Genomic DNA, 15,325 nt, shown 5'->3' on the forward strand with positions numbered 1-15,325 from the left:
ATGATTATATTCAGTAAATGCTTAGCGGTCCATTTACCTCTCAAGCTTATAATCCATCTCCCATTTGTATTGCAACGGATTACTTCCTATTCTCTCTTGCTGATTGCTATATATGATGGTCGTTTCTCTCCCGATTTCATATTTTTTGAGTAGATTTTTCTTGTAGATTATTTGAATTTATAACTGTTATTTCAAAAACTGTTTCCGTACTCCTGCCGTTCTGTATACCGCAAGTATATGTTAGCCATTATCCTTCCGTATTAAAGAAGATTCAACATAAATTAACCCAATATTTGATTTTGTTTTTATTAATAACTATAGCCGCTGTAGGCTATAATAGCCACTGTAAGAAAATGTAGTAGCCGCTGTATTGAAGTTAATTTAAAAAAAAAATTTGATGTCAAAACAAAAACATATGGTTGTCATTTAAAAAATTAAAGTTGTTGGTGTTGTTACAAATCAGACAATCTTTAATAAATTGTGTTTCCCTTCGAAATAAATAAAATAGTTAAGATTTATTTTGATATTAAGCCTCACCATGCTTTCAAATTGTGCCACTAAAACTATTAGTTTTTTGGTAAGTGGGAGTTTTTAATGGTAGTAAAAGAATATTAATTTAGTTATGTAATTTTCTGCTTTTTATACTAAATGAATTAAAAAAATGACAATATTTGTATTTATTTGAAATCATCAAGCGCGGTGGCATCCGCACCATTACTAGCAGTGCCGTGGTCCGTAGCGATAATTTGGTTGTTCACCGTGACACCCCTGAAAACAATCCGGACGTACCATTTGACTTTACTCCCGAAAATGCAACGGTAATAAAAATTATTATATTAACAAAATAAAAACTAAAATATTATTCTTAGCGTGCAAAAGCACTTTTAAGCATTTACCCTGAAGGGCACAAACGTGGTGCTATGATACCACTTTTGGATTTGGCTCAACGTCAGAACGGATGGCTGAGTATATCTGCTATGAATAAAGTAGCTGAATATTTGGAATTACCCAATATGCGTGTTTATGAAGTGGCTACATTTTATAGTATGTTCATGCGTAAACCTATTGGGAAATATCACGTACAAGTATGTACCACTACTCCTTGCTGGTTGCGCGGGTCTGATGAAATTATGGATACATGCAAAGTAAGTTGGAATTTTATATGGAAATGATATCAATAATAATAGTAACTTAGACCTATAAAATTACTTTCATTAAAATTACTGAAAGTAATTTAAAATGAAATCAATAAAATAATCTATAAGTATTTATTATTTTATTAAATATTAATAATATATATTTATTAATAATTAAATTAATGGTAATAATAGAGAATTTTTCAAGACTTCTTTCACTTAAAGAGTGGTTCGTATTGTTTATAATCACCCACCTTATATACCTTGAACTGTGGGTGATCTTGATATACTTCATATATAAAACAGTTCCAATTATTGTTATTCAAGTTAATTAAAATTTATTTCGCGTGCTAATTAAAATTGTATATAGTTTTATTGCCGTTTTCATTAAAAATTTAATTTAAAGAGATACAAAAATTTGGTTAGACTGTAATTGATTGATTTTCAGTCGTTTCTTACTCAAGAGAATCATATTCCTACACCCTATCACACTTTCAATAGATGGCAATATAAGAATTATTTTTTATTTACTATTAAAAATTTACCAACACTATATTTATACTTTTATTATAATACAATAAGTAATATCAGAAATCTGTAATATTAATATAAAGTAGCTATCATTTTAGTCTATATGATCCCATAGATTTTATTGTTAGTTGTATTCATTAACGTACAGATAGGTACTTTTTGGATGAGCAACTTTTCATTTGTATTAAACATCATTACTAACATAGACTACGATGAAGTGATCTGTTTTCATATCTTCTATATGTGATGTTTAGTACGATCAAAGCAGTTTCTCATATTTAAACCCCAGATATATTATGCGGCTTTAAATATTTTAGAATCAAACGATACTATTTTACACTTAAATGCCTCGTCTATGAATACCATGTGTTGCACGCCAGCCCCGTCGAATGTTTATAGTAGAGTAAACCAAGTTGGTTTCCTAAGCAGCTGCGATTCAGCATGAGTTGCAGAACATGCAGCTATAAACTCTTACCAATCATATATATAATAAATATACTAATAGTCCTATAGTTCAACTTCATCTATTAAAATTTAAAATTATAACCTCTAAAATTTCATATCCAACTTAGAATCTTATATATCTTGTCGATATATATTCTGTATAAAAGATACTTATAAGATTCAATTTGGTAATAGCTGCAAAGACACAAAGCCTCTAGTGACCCGTACCATTTCTATCATACATCATACCCCTTTATCCAATAAGAAATATCTATACACATATATGATAAATACATACATATTTAATAAATATATTATACATTTTTATTGGTTCATACCTAGAAAACTCTTGGAATTGGAGTTGGTGAAACTACAAAAGATCGTAAATTTACCATTTCTGAAGTTGAATGTTTGGGTGCTTGTGTGAACGCACCTATGGTGGCCGTTAATGATGATTACTACGTAAGCGAGTACAATTATGTTCTTGAATATTAATAATTAAGTTCAATTATTTATAGGAAGACTTAACGGCAAAGGATATGAAGGCAATTCTTGATGATTGTAAGGCTGATCGCAAATCTCCTGCAGGACCAAGGAGTGGTCGCTTTGCAAGCGAGCCTGCTGGAGAGCCCACATCTTTAACTGAAGAACCAAAAGGCCCCGGTTTCGGCGTACAATCCGGACTTTAAAAATTGTGTTTATTATAATGAAAATTTTTAATTGAAAACGAATTATAATTAATAAAAGCTAATAATTATTACTAGAGTGGTCTCTTTTTTTATTATTATTTGTATTTAATGAATGATTTTACATGCATACATATTTGGTATGTATGTGATTTAGTTTCTTATTAATTGCGATTTTTTTTTGTTGTAATTTTAAAATTATGTCGATAAAAAATTAATTGTGATTATTTGTATATAGTAAGAATCTGTTGATCTCTAGTTCTCTGCATCGCCGTAGAATTTTCTAAAATTGAAAAACTAACTACATAAAGTAATTAGATAAGCGTGGCAAATCATTACCTTTGGCGTGCGCATGAACGTTGTGAACTACGTTCTATACGACTTCGAAAACTAGTTCTGGGCTGAGTCTCGTCTACCAGGAACTTGGTTTTCTTCGGTTCCTCGCGAAGTTCACGCGAGTTATCTTCCTGATGCTTTACTTGCTTCAAAAATTTTTCAATAAGTTCAGGACATGTAAGATTGTCCTCGGGTTCCCAGGTATCATGTTTAGGACGATATCCCTTCCAGCGAATACGAAAGATTCGCCCTGACTTTTCTGTGGCATAATCAACAATTTTCTCCACTTCATATTCAGTGGCTTCACCCTCCTTAGCATCAGCCTGTCCACCGTTCTTAGCCTTTGCAGCTTTAGAGGAAGCAGTCTTTTTCAAATCTTTTTTGGTGGAGCCCTTTTTGGATGCATCAACGCCTTTTTTAGAACCTTTAGTTGATTCTGCGGCACGCTAAAAAATAAAAACAAATACTTTCTTAAGTGTCGTTTATAAAAGCAACAAAATTAATTTAATTATATTGATTGATTTCTGATTAGGTTTGCAATCGCGCGCGACAAATTTTATTCTTAATTCAAAGTTATTATAACATTATGATAATCGTTTTTCCGTGAGACTGACCTATATAGTTATCACCGAACTATATTTAAATCTACTGAAGCAACACCACTGCTTAACGGGCACACATTTTCTAAAACTATATATTGTGTTTTTATCAATATTTAAAAAAATAAAAGTCTGTAGTTGTAACCCATGAATACATACAGAGCAGAAAAAAAACGGGTTAGATTACATGGGTTAGGAAATTTGAAAAAGATGAGTGTGTGGGTACCTTTCCAGCAGGGGCTATATTACTTTCGTTATGTCTCTTGAGCAATCACAAAATAACTGACGATAAATGTTCGCTTAGAGAATTTTTATTGTATATTGTAGCTTTAATATATATAAATCAAAAGATATGACTTATCAATTTGACAAAAAATATCTTTGAGTAACTTAAAGTATCTTGTCTACGACATATTATTAGAATACGACATAAAGCTTCGAAAAGAATATGAAACAGATGATTAATACTTCTGTTGATTGCTCAATTTCAATTAAATGCATTTTTTAATGTCTATAGAACCGCTAGAAAGTATAAGGTCTATGTATATAATGAATTTCTGTTATTCTGACAAAATTTCTTCCCAGGCAGATGGGCATACTAACTTTAATATAATAAATTCTCATTTACACACTAATCAAGAATAATTTTATGTAAACACTTCATACTTTGTAATTTTTGTAAAAATTTTCTGCTAATCCAATTTGGGCTATCATAGTGTGGCAAAGTGATATTAGAGAAAAGTTCAAGGGGGATTAGGGATTAAAAGGAGTTTTTTAATAGTTGGTTTTTTAATAGAGTTTTTTAATGGCTCTAACTTCGTCATTACTATAACAGAAATAAAAAGACACTATGGAGTTGACTTGTCTTTAACAAAAATAAACATACAAACAAAAATCAAAACGTGATGTACAAAACATAGAAAAAATATTTACGTGACTGTACTTTTCGAACGCTTACTCATACGTACATACGCACACACATGTATAATAACAGATGATTATACCTTTTTGTTGAACTTTTCAACTAAATCCGGGCATGAGATAGAGTCTTCCGGTTCCCAAGTTGCATCTTCTTTTGGGTAACCCTTCCAAGTCAACAAGTAATATGTGGCGCCTTTTTCAACTTTTTTGTCAATAACTGCTTCAACCTAAATATTAATTAATTTTTAAAATCTATTACGAATATATGATTAATATTTTTTATTACATACCTCATATTCTGGTTCGGCTTCACTTTCATCCTCTTCTTCTTCCTCAGCAGCAGCTTTTTCCTTTGCAGTGGATTTGCGAGCGCGTTTCTTTGGAGCTTCATCTGTTTCAACTTCACCTTCTGAAACGTTATTATCTTTGCCTGCACCACGTTTGGTCTTTACAGAAGATTTACGAGATTGTTTTTTATTGGAATCATCATTTTCTTGCGTAGTGTCTTCGTCAGCTTTATCAACAGACGATGACTTTGAAAGTGACTTTTGGCGTTTGTTCGATGTAACGCTGGCATCACTTTCCTCATTATCCTGCTCATCATCATCTGCTTTTTTATCACTACGCTTTCGACGATTATCACTACCATTTTCTTCTGATGCGCCGCCGGATGCATCAGATTCATCCATTGCTTCGGCATCGCTACCGATATCAGCACCAATAAATTCTGCAATTTTTTTCTTATGCACACGACCCATATTAAGAATATTTTTTTACGAAAATACTAATTTAAAATTAAAAACGAATCTATGCTTTTTTGGCTTATAAGTTACACACACTTTACAAACAACAAAATTAACAACCAGTGAAAAAATTGTGTATGTAAGAAGACGCGGCGACGAATGCCCATAAAAAAGCGGCAAATGTAGCGAGAGAATGTTGTTACAAAGCAAAATGAAATGAAATTTATGTGTCCACCATTATTGCCATATTCGAAATTAAATTAAGATATAAAAAAATATTCCATTATATAATGGTTTATATATATATATTTTTTGTTCGGCTATTGGTCACTTTTTGTTAAAATTAAAATTCAACGTTTGTTTTATAATTTTTAATATATTCTATAAATTGACTCTCCCTGAGAGTCATCATCAGGATCAGGATCTAACATAAATTAATATTAATAAAACTATATCTAAACGTTATCATCTTCATTCTATTGTCTATATTCCACTGACGCTACATATCTCAAGAAATTTTTTTTTCATATTAGTCTCTCCTCTTAATTGAGCATTTCTGTTTTCAGAACTTTCCTTATTATATTACCATTTATTTTTCGCATGTTTCTTTCAAACAGCTGATTGTCGCATATATTCAGGCATTCAGAATATTTTCTTTCGTGCAAAATGGTCTTCAATATATTTCAACAACATATGACTATTTTAAAACCGTAATGTCTGGCATCACTCGCAAAATCAGTTGTTTTGTGTTAGTTTTTTTATTTATCGTTCCAAGCACGTGGATTCGTTGGTGGATTTGTTTATAAGAGTGAAGTTAAAATATGATAAAGGGTGCAAACAAACGTCCAGCAGAAAAAAGCTCTGCAAATAATGGTCGGAAGGATAATAAAAAACTTAAGTCGCCAAAAAAATTTAAAAGGGATGATGATCAAAGTAATAAAACACCAAAACCGATAAAAAAGTCCGGACATAATGAGAACGCTAACAAGAAGAACTTTAAGCCTGGCGGTAATAAAACAGCTAATGCGAAATTTGTAAACAAAAATACTAAAGGAAAGAATGAACAAGGCAAGACAAATGAAAAAACGGATTGGAATAAATTCAAAAAAGATAAAAAGGAGCTTAAACTTAAGCGTAAACAAGCAAAGGATTCATATCAAATTTCTATTGAAGCGAAACAAATTTATGAAAAATTAAAATGGTATTTCCTAAAAGTTTGTTGTTGTTAATTACAGAAATAAATGAAATTATCACTATCATTTTTAGTCGACGCACCGAGGACAAGAGCAAATTAGTAGAAAAACTATACAATTTGGTCGGTGGCAACGATGTCATAAAGAAACTTGTGATGGCACATGATACAGCCCGCATCATACAATGTATGCTGAAATTCGCATCACCAGCGTTAAGGGAGCAGTTATCTGATGTATGTAATTTCTTATAATAAAAATATATTATTTAAATTATATTTCATTTTAGAAATTATTACCTTTATCCGTGGACATGTCCGTTTCAAAGTATTCACATTTCTGTGTACTGCGTATGTTCAAATATGGTTCTCCAATCACCAAATCAAAACTTGTCGATAGTTTTATGAGCAACATTGTAAAATTGGCCTGCCATAGTATATCCAGTAAAATTCTCGACCACGTGTATTTAACTGTGGCAAATCCGAAACAACAAGCGTATATGCGCCAAGAATTTTATGGAGAGCTCTATAGGAAAACTAAAGATGATAGTGTTAAACAGCTTGCGGACGCCTACAAAGATACATCCAATATGAAAGCTTCTATATTGGGATCCGTTAAAACAAATTTAGAACATGTCGCCAATAAACAACTAGTCGATAGCTCTTTAGTTCACTCTGTAATGTTGGAATATTTAAATGAATGTGATGATGATAAAATTGAAGAAGCAGTAACCATGTTTGCATCTTTAATACCTCTTATGGTAACAACTAAAGATGGCTGCCAAGCTGCAATAATAACTTTTTATAAATCAACTGCAAAGAATCGCAGAGTAAGTGCTATAATTTTTATATTGAAATAGATTTTGAACATTTTTTACTAGGCTATCATAAAGACAATTAAGGAACATCTGACAAAGATTTGCAGTCATGAGCACGGCCATATTTTCATAATAGCAGTCTTAAATTCACTTGATGATACAAAAGCAACAAAAAAAGCTATTTTCGATACAATTCATCCAGAACTTAAAACTCTCATGTCAAATCAATGGGGACGTAGTGTTATTGAATGGTTGGTTGCGCCAGCCGATACTAACTGTTTTCATCCAGGCTTTATAAATACGATTGATAAAGGTCTGGAGTACGGTAAAAAAGACAAAGAAATACGTAGAAAAGAGATTTTTGAACAAATTGAAGAACCAATAGCAAATGACATTACATCCCAACCAGAGTTTTGGCTGTCTGATAGACATATTGGTTTGGTAACAGCAGAAATCTTAAAAAAATGTAATTATTTTTCTAATTACATATAATTTTATGTTTCTATACGATTTTTGTTTTTCTCTTTTTCAGTAACGGATAATTACTTCGTTGAAGCAGCAAAAGCCCTGGCTACTGTAATTGCAAATCCAACGTGGACAGTATCTGTGGTAAAAGATGCTAATGAAAAAAAAACAAAAAAAAAGGTCCACGATATAGAACAATTTGTTACTGAAGCCAATAAAATAAAAAAACAAAAGAGAGAAAAAATTATTAAATTAGAGACGGAAAATATTAAAGATAATTCAGACAGTGATGGTGAGGATGAGAAGGAAGAAGTTGCTGAGGTATATTTATTACATATAGCTTAAGATAAACACAAAACTACTTATCTTGAAGTATATTTAAATATTGAAATATATTATAATTATTATAATAAATGTTTTCTTTTAGGATCAAGAAATAAGCACTCAACTTGGTGTTGAAGAACCTGGTCTACATATTGTGTTAAAAAAGATCCTTAAGAATGATAAAGAACGTTTATCTCAAAATGAAAACGCTGAAACATTCGGAAACATTTTAACAAACAATATTACAAAAGAAACGGTAATATATAAAAAAAAATTATATGAACTATATATATTAATTTTTTTCTCATATAGATTAAGAGTTGGAGCAACATTAATCGAGCATACTTTGTGCTACTCAATATTATGGAAAATAACACGAAAACCTCTGACACATTGAAAGAATTGCTGCAAAATGATGAAGTATTGGAACATAGTAAATTAATAGGAGCACAGTTGCTTTTAAAAAAATTAAATTCAGATTAATTTTATTTAAAAATGCAGAAAATATAAATTTAAATAACTTTGCAAATAAAAAAAGAAAACAACTTGTATATTAATGCAATCACTCAGATTTCTTTATAAATATTTATGCAGTTCGAAGTATGATATGCAAGCCAGAATCCGTATCCACAATTTTAGACATTTTTCCAACTTTAAGATTAAATGCAGCTTCTTCAAACGGTTTTTGCATTTGTCCTGTGACAATAAACTCATCATTATAAAATATTTTATTTATTTAACAACAATGATATCACCTTTGCCGAACATTCCTAAGTCTCCACCCCTTTTAGCAGAACTACAATCGGAATATTGTTGAGCCAATTCTTCTAAACTGGCTTCGCCATCCTCTATCTTTTGACGATAGTCTTCCAAAATAGCACGTGCTTCTTCTTTACTGCGTGTTATGTTTTCTTCACGCCAAGAACTGGGCCTGCGACTACCTTTGTGCTTTACGAGTAGATGTGAGCACCGTACCTGACTAGGACTGTCTTTTTTATTTGGTTCGTTAGCTTTAGCCGTTGGTAAATCCCACTGTGATTCCTTTGTGTATATGTTTAAATAGTACTTCAAACCTTTATAAACAAATATATGCATAAATCAAAGAAATCGATTTCAGCGGACACTAGACTAATGGTTATTACCTGTAGAACGAGACGTGCGTACTTCCCAGCCTTCTGGTACATTTTGCTCGCTATCAGACATTTTTTAATTCCAGTAATTTTAAATATATTTCTCGGATGGTAACTAATTTATTTAATATTATACGATCCACTGTACTTTTGCTAGGTTTTGTAATGTATGTATTGTAAAATGCCGCTTCAACAGAGTTGCATTCGGAATAAAAAGGTATTATACATTTTCATGCTCTGTTTTCATACTTTATTAATATCACAATAAAAAAATATATGTATATTAAGCAAATAAAAATTTAAATAATGAACAGGTTTTTTATATAAATTTAACATATAATTAACAGTAAAAAGCAAATTTGATTTATTTCTGGATATAACATATATAAATATATAATACTTATCTCTCTTATTGGTTGTTATTTCCAACTCATGAAACTACTTAGAGATGCTATCTATTTAGTACAGTTCTGAGACCTTTTAAGTTAACAACAGTTTAATAAAGAAACTTTAAATGTGTTAAACATATTTAGTTAATTTTTGCAATTTCTAAATAGAGTCAATTATAGTTTCAGGATTGTACGTAAATTGGTATAAAATATATTCAGTAAGTTTATTAAACAAACGATTTTTATAAAATATATTGCTTTGTTTTTAATTTGAATTCGCTTTAGTAAAAAATAAATTGGTTTTTGTATAGTTAAAAAGATATTATTAGAATTAAACGTTTTATATATAATCTATATATTATGTTAGAAAAATCTACTTAAACACACATAGTGAAAAAGATAGGTTTTTCAGCTGAGAATAATTAACCAATGCATAATCCATTTTTTTTAACTTCAACTTTTGGATCCAAAATATAATACTTCTCTGCAAACAATTTTATTGCTTGTGCTCTAATGAGTAATGGGTAATTTTTTAAAGCAACCCCATTCTTATAAGTGTTGGCAACCATATGGTTTGTGTACAAAAAAGAAATATTAGTAAATAAAAAAATAGAGAATACAAGAAAAAAGAAGTCAGTTGAAAAATTGAAGTAGTCGGGAGAGTAACGTATCGAGGATTAATTTGGTAGAAATATAATGATTATATCTTAATTAATTAATGAAAAATTTTGGAGGTGATAAAATATTAGTGAAAATTAAATGAAAGTGATTAATATTGGCTTTAAGTAGAGCAATAATGAAAGGTATTTTAATCATTTAAACTAGATGTTAAACTTTTTGGAAAAAAGTGAAAAGTGATGTGACGTTTGCAAAATAAGAAGAAAAAAGTATTAAAAAGTTTAATAAACCAAAATTCGAAATAAATTAATTCTTATAAAAATGGAATTTATGTATTAATTTCTTTAACGTAATATGGGAATACAATAGTGAAAAATAATTGCTAAATTAGTTTGCCGTCGTAAGTTGTCTATAAGATTTAATATTTTTTTAAACACCATTTGGTTCTTTTTATTTAAGTAGAATAATATTAATTTGTTTATATTTAATATGTTTTTTATATAATGAATAAATTTTAGGGCAGTGGCAATTATATTTCTTATCGATACCGTTGTGCCAGCCTCCACCTTGCGTCATTTCAGACTCTTACCAACACAACACAACACACCACCCATTTTCAGTACCAATTGTCTACACAGCCTCCTCTACCCTCAACCACATTGCCGTGCATTTAACGAGTACAAATGTACTGCTTTTGGTAAAACCTGCGCTGTTTCTGTAACTTGACTCGTACACAACTAAAGGAAAATGCTCTTTCCTACCAGGGTTTTTGTTGTCCATTTTATCGCACAGCGAAATGTAGGTGCCGCGTACATGATTATCCAGCGTCACCCTTATATCCTTTAATTTTCATTACTTGTTTTTTATAATTCCTTCTATACATTTTATGGTCGTTTATATTCTTTTCATCAGCTGCTATAGCTGCTCTAGCTGCTCTGCCTTAAATTGTTGATGCGGCTGCGGGTAGATGTATTGCAACCTTGCTCTGCCGCCCACTCCCGACTTGGCTATATTAAATTTGCTGGAGTACACACCTACGAATAGCGTGAAGTCAACTTAAATTTTCAAAATATTTTGGCTCATTTGCATTTCGTTTGTTTAAATTCTTGTTTAATCAAAATAAATAAAATACTTTTCATTCGTGGTATTTGCTTTATTATTGTTCGTATAGAGAATATATCCGTAACTTGTATCTGTTCTCATCAAACTGGTATTCCTTGAAGCTTCTTCTTTGCCACCTTCATTAGCCAAACACTTGCTCATTTACTCTTTTGTCTTTATTAAAACAAGTACATTCCGTTTATATGATATATTGTTGCTTATTTCAATTAAAACAAAAACAACTTTAAGATAATAGATTGTTGAGTAGCACTTCTTCACTTGTCCTTTGCGTCACTTTTATTTTGTTTTGTTTTCAATTTACTGATATTGAAAAAGTATTTAAGTTTAATTATTATTGCAATTATATGAACATATGTATATCTATATATTATATTAGAGACCTTCAAAACTCAAAACTGTGCCGCAATTATTTACACTTGAATTTGCACTTAAGCGTTTTTGTATAGGCGCAACCATAAATGCTTCCCCTTGTTTTTTTTTTTTTTCTTTTTTTTCGGTAATGTAGGCTTATAAAACATGTTAAGTACAATTATGCGAAAAAAACTGTAAATCCGTTCATACATTAACACTTGCCATTATAATTTGCAAAAATCATGTATAATTAATACCAGAAACGAGTCTCTATACGCATTTGCAGGTAAAAGAAATTATTAATAGTAATAGACGAACCTTCGGACTTCTGGAACACGATCTAGATAGAATAATGGAACAATGTATATAAATAAATTCACCTCATAAAGCTGTTTATTTAGCAACAGTATGTTAGAAGTATTAAATTTAATAAGAAACCTATCAAGGTTGTTAAATTTTCTCAGTCGAACCAAGGTAGATCCGATCCATTTCAATAATCAAGATATAGCATGTCAAAGGGTTGTGTATCATTTTAAAGTTATTTAACTATAAGAGATAATTTTTTTGTGTGAAGAGTCGAAAAAATTTGTATGGAAGAGAATATCCATTTTTACTTTTAACCGAGATGTAATCTGTAAAAAAGCTCTCATAATTTTCGGATAGTTTGTATTCGAATGGTTGGCACATTCTTGCTCTTTCTTTCTATAAAATCCCATAAAAGATTAAGCTAATTTCAATGAGAATTATTAAAGATAATAATAATAATTATCTGCATTGTTTTAGCATCAAATAACTACTCAATAGTTTAATATGTAGTAAAAAGTCATATGTTCTGAATGTTTAACTTACTTTACACACCTATATGGAATATAGTCATCCGATAGTGGTCATTCCAATAAATATTACAGAATATATTGAAGAACTCTGCATACAAAATTTCATTTGTATATTGTATATATTAAAAACTTATAGACTGATTTCCGTTAAAACAGATAGGCGTTCGATAAATTTGCGCTGTCGAGTTACTCAAGATTATATATACTTTATTGGAACATTGATGTGTTCTTCCTTGCGTTCTCAATTTATCGAGAACACTTAGTAGTATACTAATCTGAAGATTTTAATTTAATTGTTTCTGTATATATTACAAGTATAGTATATGTTATATACTTTTTTATTATGAATTGTATTTAAAATTAAGAATTTTTATGTTAAATTAGTTTATATATTTATATCTGTTGTTGATTTACTACTAAAACACAGCGTGTCAAAATTAAAAAGATAAACTAAAACCATATTTATGAATGCGGACTTTATAAACTCTTATCAAATGCTTGAAGAATATTTCTACTCACGTTCCAATAAAATATATATTCATATTATATATAACGCCATTACACGAGATATAATTATCAAGTATTTAAATTTTACGTAAAATGTTAAAAATTATTTTAGTATTAACAAAATTGTTCAATTTCCGTTTTAAGTGAATCGTTATAGGTTAACGACAGTGGCTTTGTATAACTAAGTTAAATTTTTTGAATTCTGAAATATATATACGTTCTTTTTCAACTTAATGGTGGGAAACCATCTATTTGTTGGGTGAAAAATAATTCCAATAGTCAAATAAATATCTTTAAAAGTTAATAACAAGTATGCCGAGATACTTTACGAAGTTTTTATTTAAAAATTGTGAATAATTTGTTGAACCACCATGTAAAACCTCTTGACAATCTCTCCTCCTTAATTGAAAAATTACTGGGATTTTAGCGGCAACTTTAATTTTCCAGCAGTGGAACCAAGTTAACTAATCAGATTGAGGTTAGACGATAGATATTGAGAAGCTTCTTCTTTATATATTATATGTTTAATGTTTAATGCTTTCTTTAGTTAAAAATATTAACTGTCATTTAAATCACATTTAAAGAAAGCTGTAAGGTTAGATTGTTAGCAATCATTTTATTTTGAATAACTCGATTTAAGTTACAATAGGATAGTCAAATTGCAATGTTAACTTAAATATTTGAATATATAATTAAAAACAATGGCTTAGAAACTTTTTAGTCATTTTGTTTTTACTAAAAATAATTAATGAAATCAAATGTCAGACAATAATAGTTAATATCGTAATTATTTTATATATTTTATTATGTTTGTTTCCTATTCAAAAACATTTACTTTCACTCTTCAAAAAGTTGGTACTTAAAGTCTTTCGCATCTGTCATTATTGCTTTGCTAGTTTGTTGTTAATCTATTTTTTCCTTATCGTATACAATTTCTAATCATTTTGTAGAAATATTTCCGCAATTTTCGATTGCAACATATTGATGCATTGAACTCGGCATTTGCTTGTAATTTTTATTTCATACTACACACGAGTACCAAGCCATAAATGCATATGCATTTTTATCAGATGCATAGACATTCATCATCCACGCCATTAATAATTTCATTGTTATTTGCGAATATTATGATATTATGTGTCTTGAGTCGTAGATGCTGTCATTGTTGCAAGTCAGTGCAGTTCAAATTAGCTGCAATTTTTAGCAGTTTAGCTCTATTGTTTTCATTATGAATGTTAGACTTAATATGTTATATAGGATAACTTATCTTTATTTGTAAATTGTGTTGGTCTGTAAGCGCTAACCGCAGCATCCACAATTAAAATAAAATTGGTATTCTATTTGCATGAAAGTGACAATATTCTGTACCTTAGATTCTTTGATAAAATCACATATTCAGTGAATATGAATGTAATAATAATAATAAATTCATAAGTTCTGTTCTGAATCATATGTTGAATCAGAGTATTAGCAACATTAACAGATCTTTTGTACTGCATCTTTATGTTGTTGTTGAGCAATGGATTAGTGAAGTAAAATTGTGAATAGGGGAATAATATATGAGGGGTTATTGATGTATACACATAGTTTGAGTTTAATTTAAATCAATTATTGAGAACCTTATCACATTGGACAGATGAAATTAGAGGTCATTATACAAATAATCAATTCTAAATAAATGGTCAAGAGGCTTAACACCTCGGTAAAATTATTTAACAACTTAGGTGATACCTAGGTGATACAGAGACAAAGCTCAGTAACGTCAGATTAGATCTAACGTGCATCAATGTCCAGAAACAAATTTCAATGTACCAATGAGATGAAGTCTGAGACCAATTAAGGTTAGATTTTTGTGTGGTATGAAACAATTAATTGTTGATCATTGAAAACAATTTTCAACTGTGATTACAAATAAGTATGCTTTTCAAAGATACATTTGTATTTAAAATTGTTAGTTTAACAGTGTTTTCGATACACATATATTTTGTAAAATTCAAACTAATATAGTTAATATATTTGTTTTTTTATGGTTAACAAATATTAAAATCTGAAAAAAAAAAGAAAATTACAACAAGGTTTGATATTTATCTTAGGATTATACTCCAGAGCTAAAAAATTTGTTCATCATTCTTAAAATAATTATTGATTTCACGAGACTTTCCAATCTTTTCCACTCTGAA

At 29.7% G+C, this 15,325-nt stretch overlaps 5 protein-coding genes across 10 annotated transcripts in view; 3 read left to right on the forward strand and 2 right to left on the reverse strand.

The window, feature by feature from the left end:
- The first annotated feature begins 452 nt into the window (after positions 1 to 452).
- On the forward strand, positions 453 to 2,871 carry LOC119671567 (NADH dehydrogenase [ubiquinone] flavoprotein 2, mitochondrial). The gene is made up of 5 exons (XM_038082260.1): positions 453 to 577; positions 696 to 818; positions 870 to 1,145; positions 2,454 to 2,573; positions 2,630 to 2,871. The coding sequence occupies exons 1-5, from the start codon at positions 539 to 541 to the stop codon at positions 2,798 to 2,800; spliced, it is 729 nt and encodes a 242-aa protein (XP_037938188.1). The 5' UTR covers positions 453 to 538; the 3' UTR covers positions 2,801 to 2,871.
- Positions 2,872 to 2,976: 105 nt separating this feature from the next.
- On the reverse strand, positions 2,977 to 5,566 carry LOC119671566 (chromo domain-containing protein cec-4). Its single transcript, XM_038082259.1, has 4 exons — positions 4,944 to 5,566; positions 4,737 to 4,880; positions 3,137 to 3,579; positions 2,977 to 3,080 (listed from the first exon to the last, which is right to left on the reverse strand). The coding sequence occupies exons 1-4, from the start codon at positions 5,409 to 5,411 to the stop codon at positions 3,053 to 3,055; spliced, it is 1,083 nt and encodes a 360-aa protein (XP_037938187.1). The 5' UTR covers positions 5,412 to 5,566; the 3' UTR covers positions 2,977 to 3,052.
- Positions 5,567 to 6,085: 519 nt separating this feature from the next.
- Positions 6,086 to 8,724, forward strand: LOC119671568 (protein penguin). Its single transcript, XM_038082261.1, has 7 exons — positions 6,086 to 6,597; positions 6,663 to 6,822; positions 6,876 to 7,415; positions 7,467 to 7,869; positions 7,936 to 8,189; positions 8,296 to 8,448; positions 8,505 to 8,724. Exons 1-7 carry the CDS (start codon positions 6,218 to 6,220, stop codon positions 8,673 to 8,675), a joined length of 2,061 nt encoding a protein of 686 aa, XP_037938189.1. The 5' UTR covers positions 6,086 to 6,217; the 3' UTR covers positions 8,676 to 8,724.
- Positions 8,651 to 9,567, reverse strand: LOC119671569 (putative peptidyl-prolyl cis-trans isomerase dodo). The gene is made up of 3 exons (XM_038082262.1): positions 9,335 to 9,567; positions 8,948 to 9,265; positions 8,651 to 8,888 (listed from the first exon to the last, which is right to left on the reverse strand). The coding sequence occupies exons 1-3, from the start codon at positions 9,393 to 9,395 to the stop codon at positions 8,779 to 8,781; spliced, it is 489 nt and encodes a 162-aa protein (XP_037938190.1). The 5' UTR covers positions 9,396 to 9,567; the 3' UTR covers positions 8,651 to 8,778.
- Positions 9,568 to 10,337: 770 nt separating this feature from the next.
- Positions 10,338 to 15,325, forward strand: part of LOC119671570 (ecotropic viral integration site 5 ortholog) — a 33,610-nt gene continuing 28,622 nt past the window's right edge. For 5 of the 6 annotated variants that reach the window (XM_038082267.1, XM_038082265.1, XM_038082266.1 and 2 more), the window contains exon 1: positions 10,338 to 10,514. The gene's annotated coding sequence lies outside the window, so the exon portion shown is untranslated. Of the gene's footprint in view, positions 10,515 to 10,630; positions 10,730 to 15,325 lie in introns of those variants that run through there. The other variant, XM_038082263.1, reaches the window with a different exon arrangement.

The sequence above is a fragment of the Teleopsis dalmanni genome, chromosome 1, assembly GCF_002237135.1.
Source record: "Teleopsis dalmanni isolate 2A chromosome 1, ASM223713v2, whole genome shotgun sequence".
Taxonomy (NCBI): Eukaryota; Metazoa; Arthropoda; class Insecta; order Diptera; family Diopsidae; genus Teleopsis; species Teleopsis dalmanni.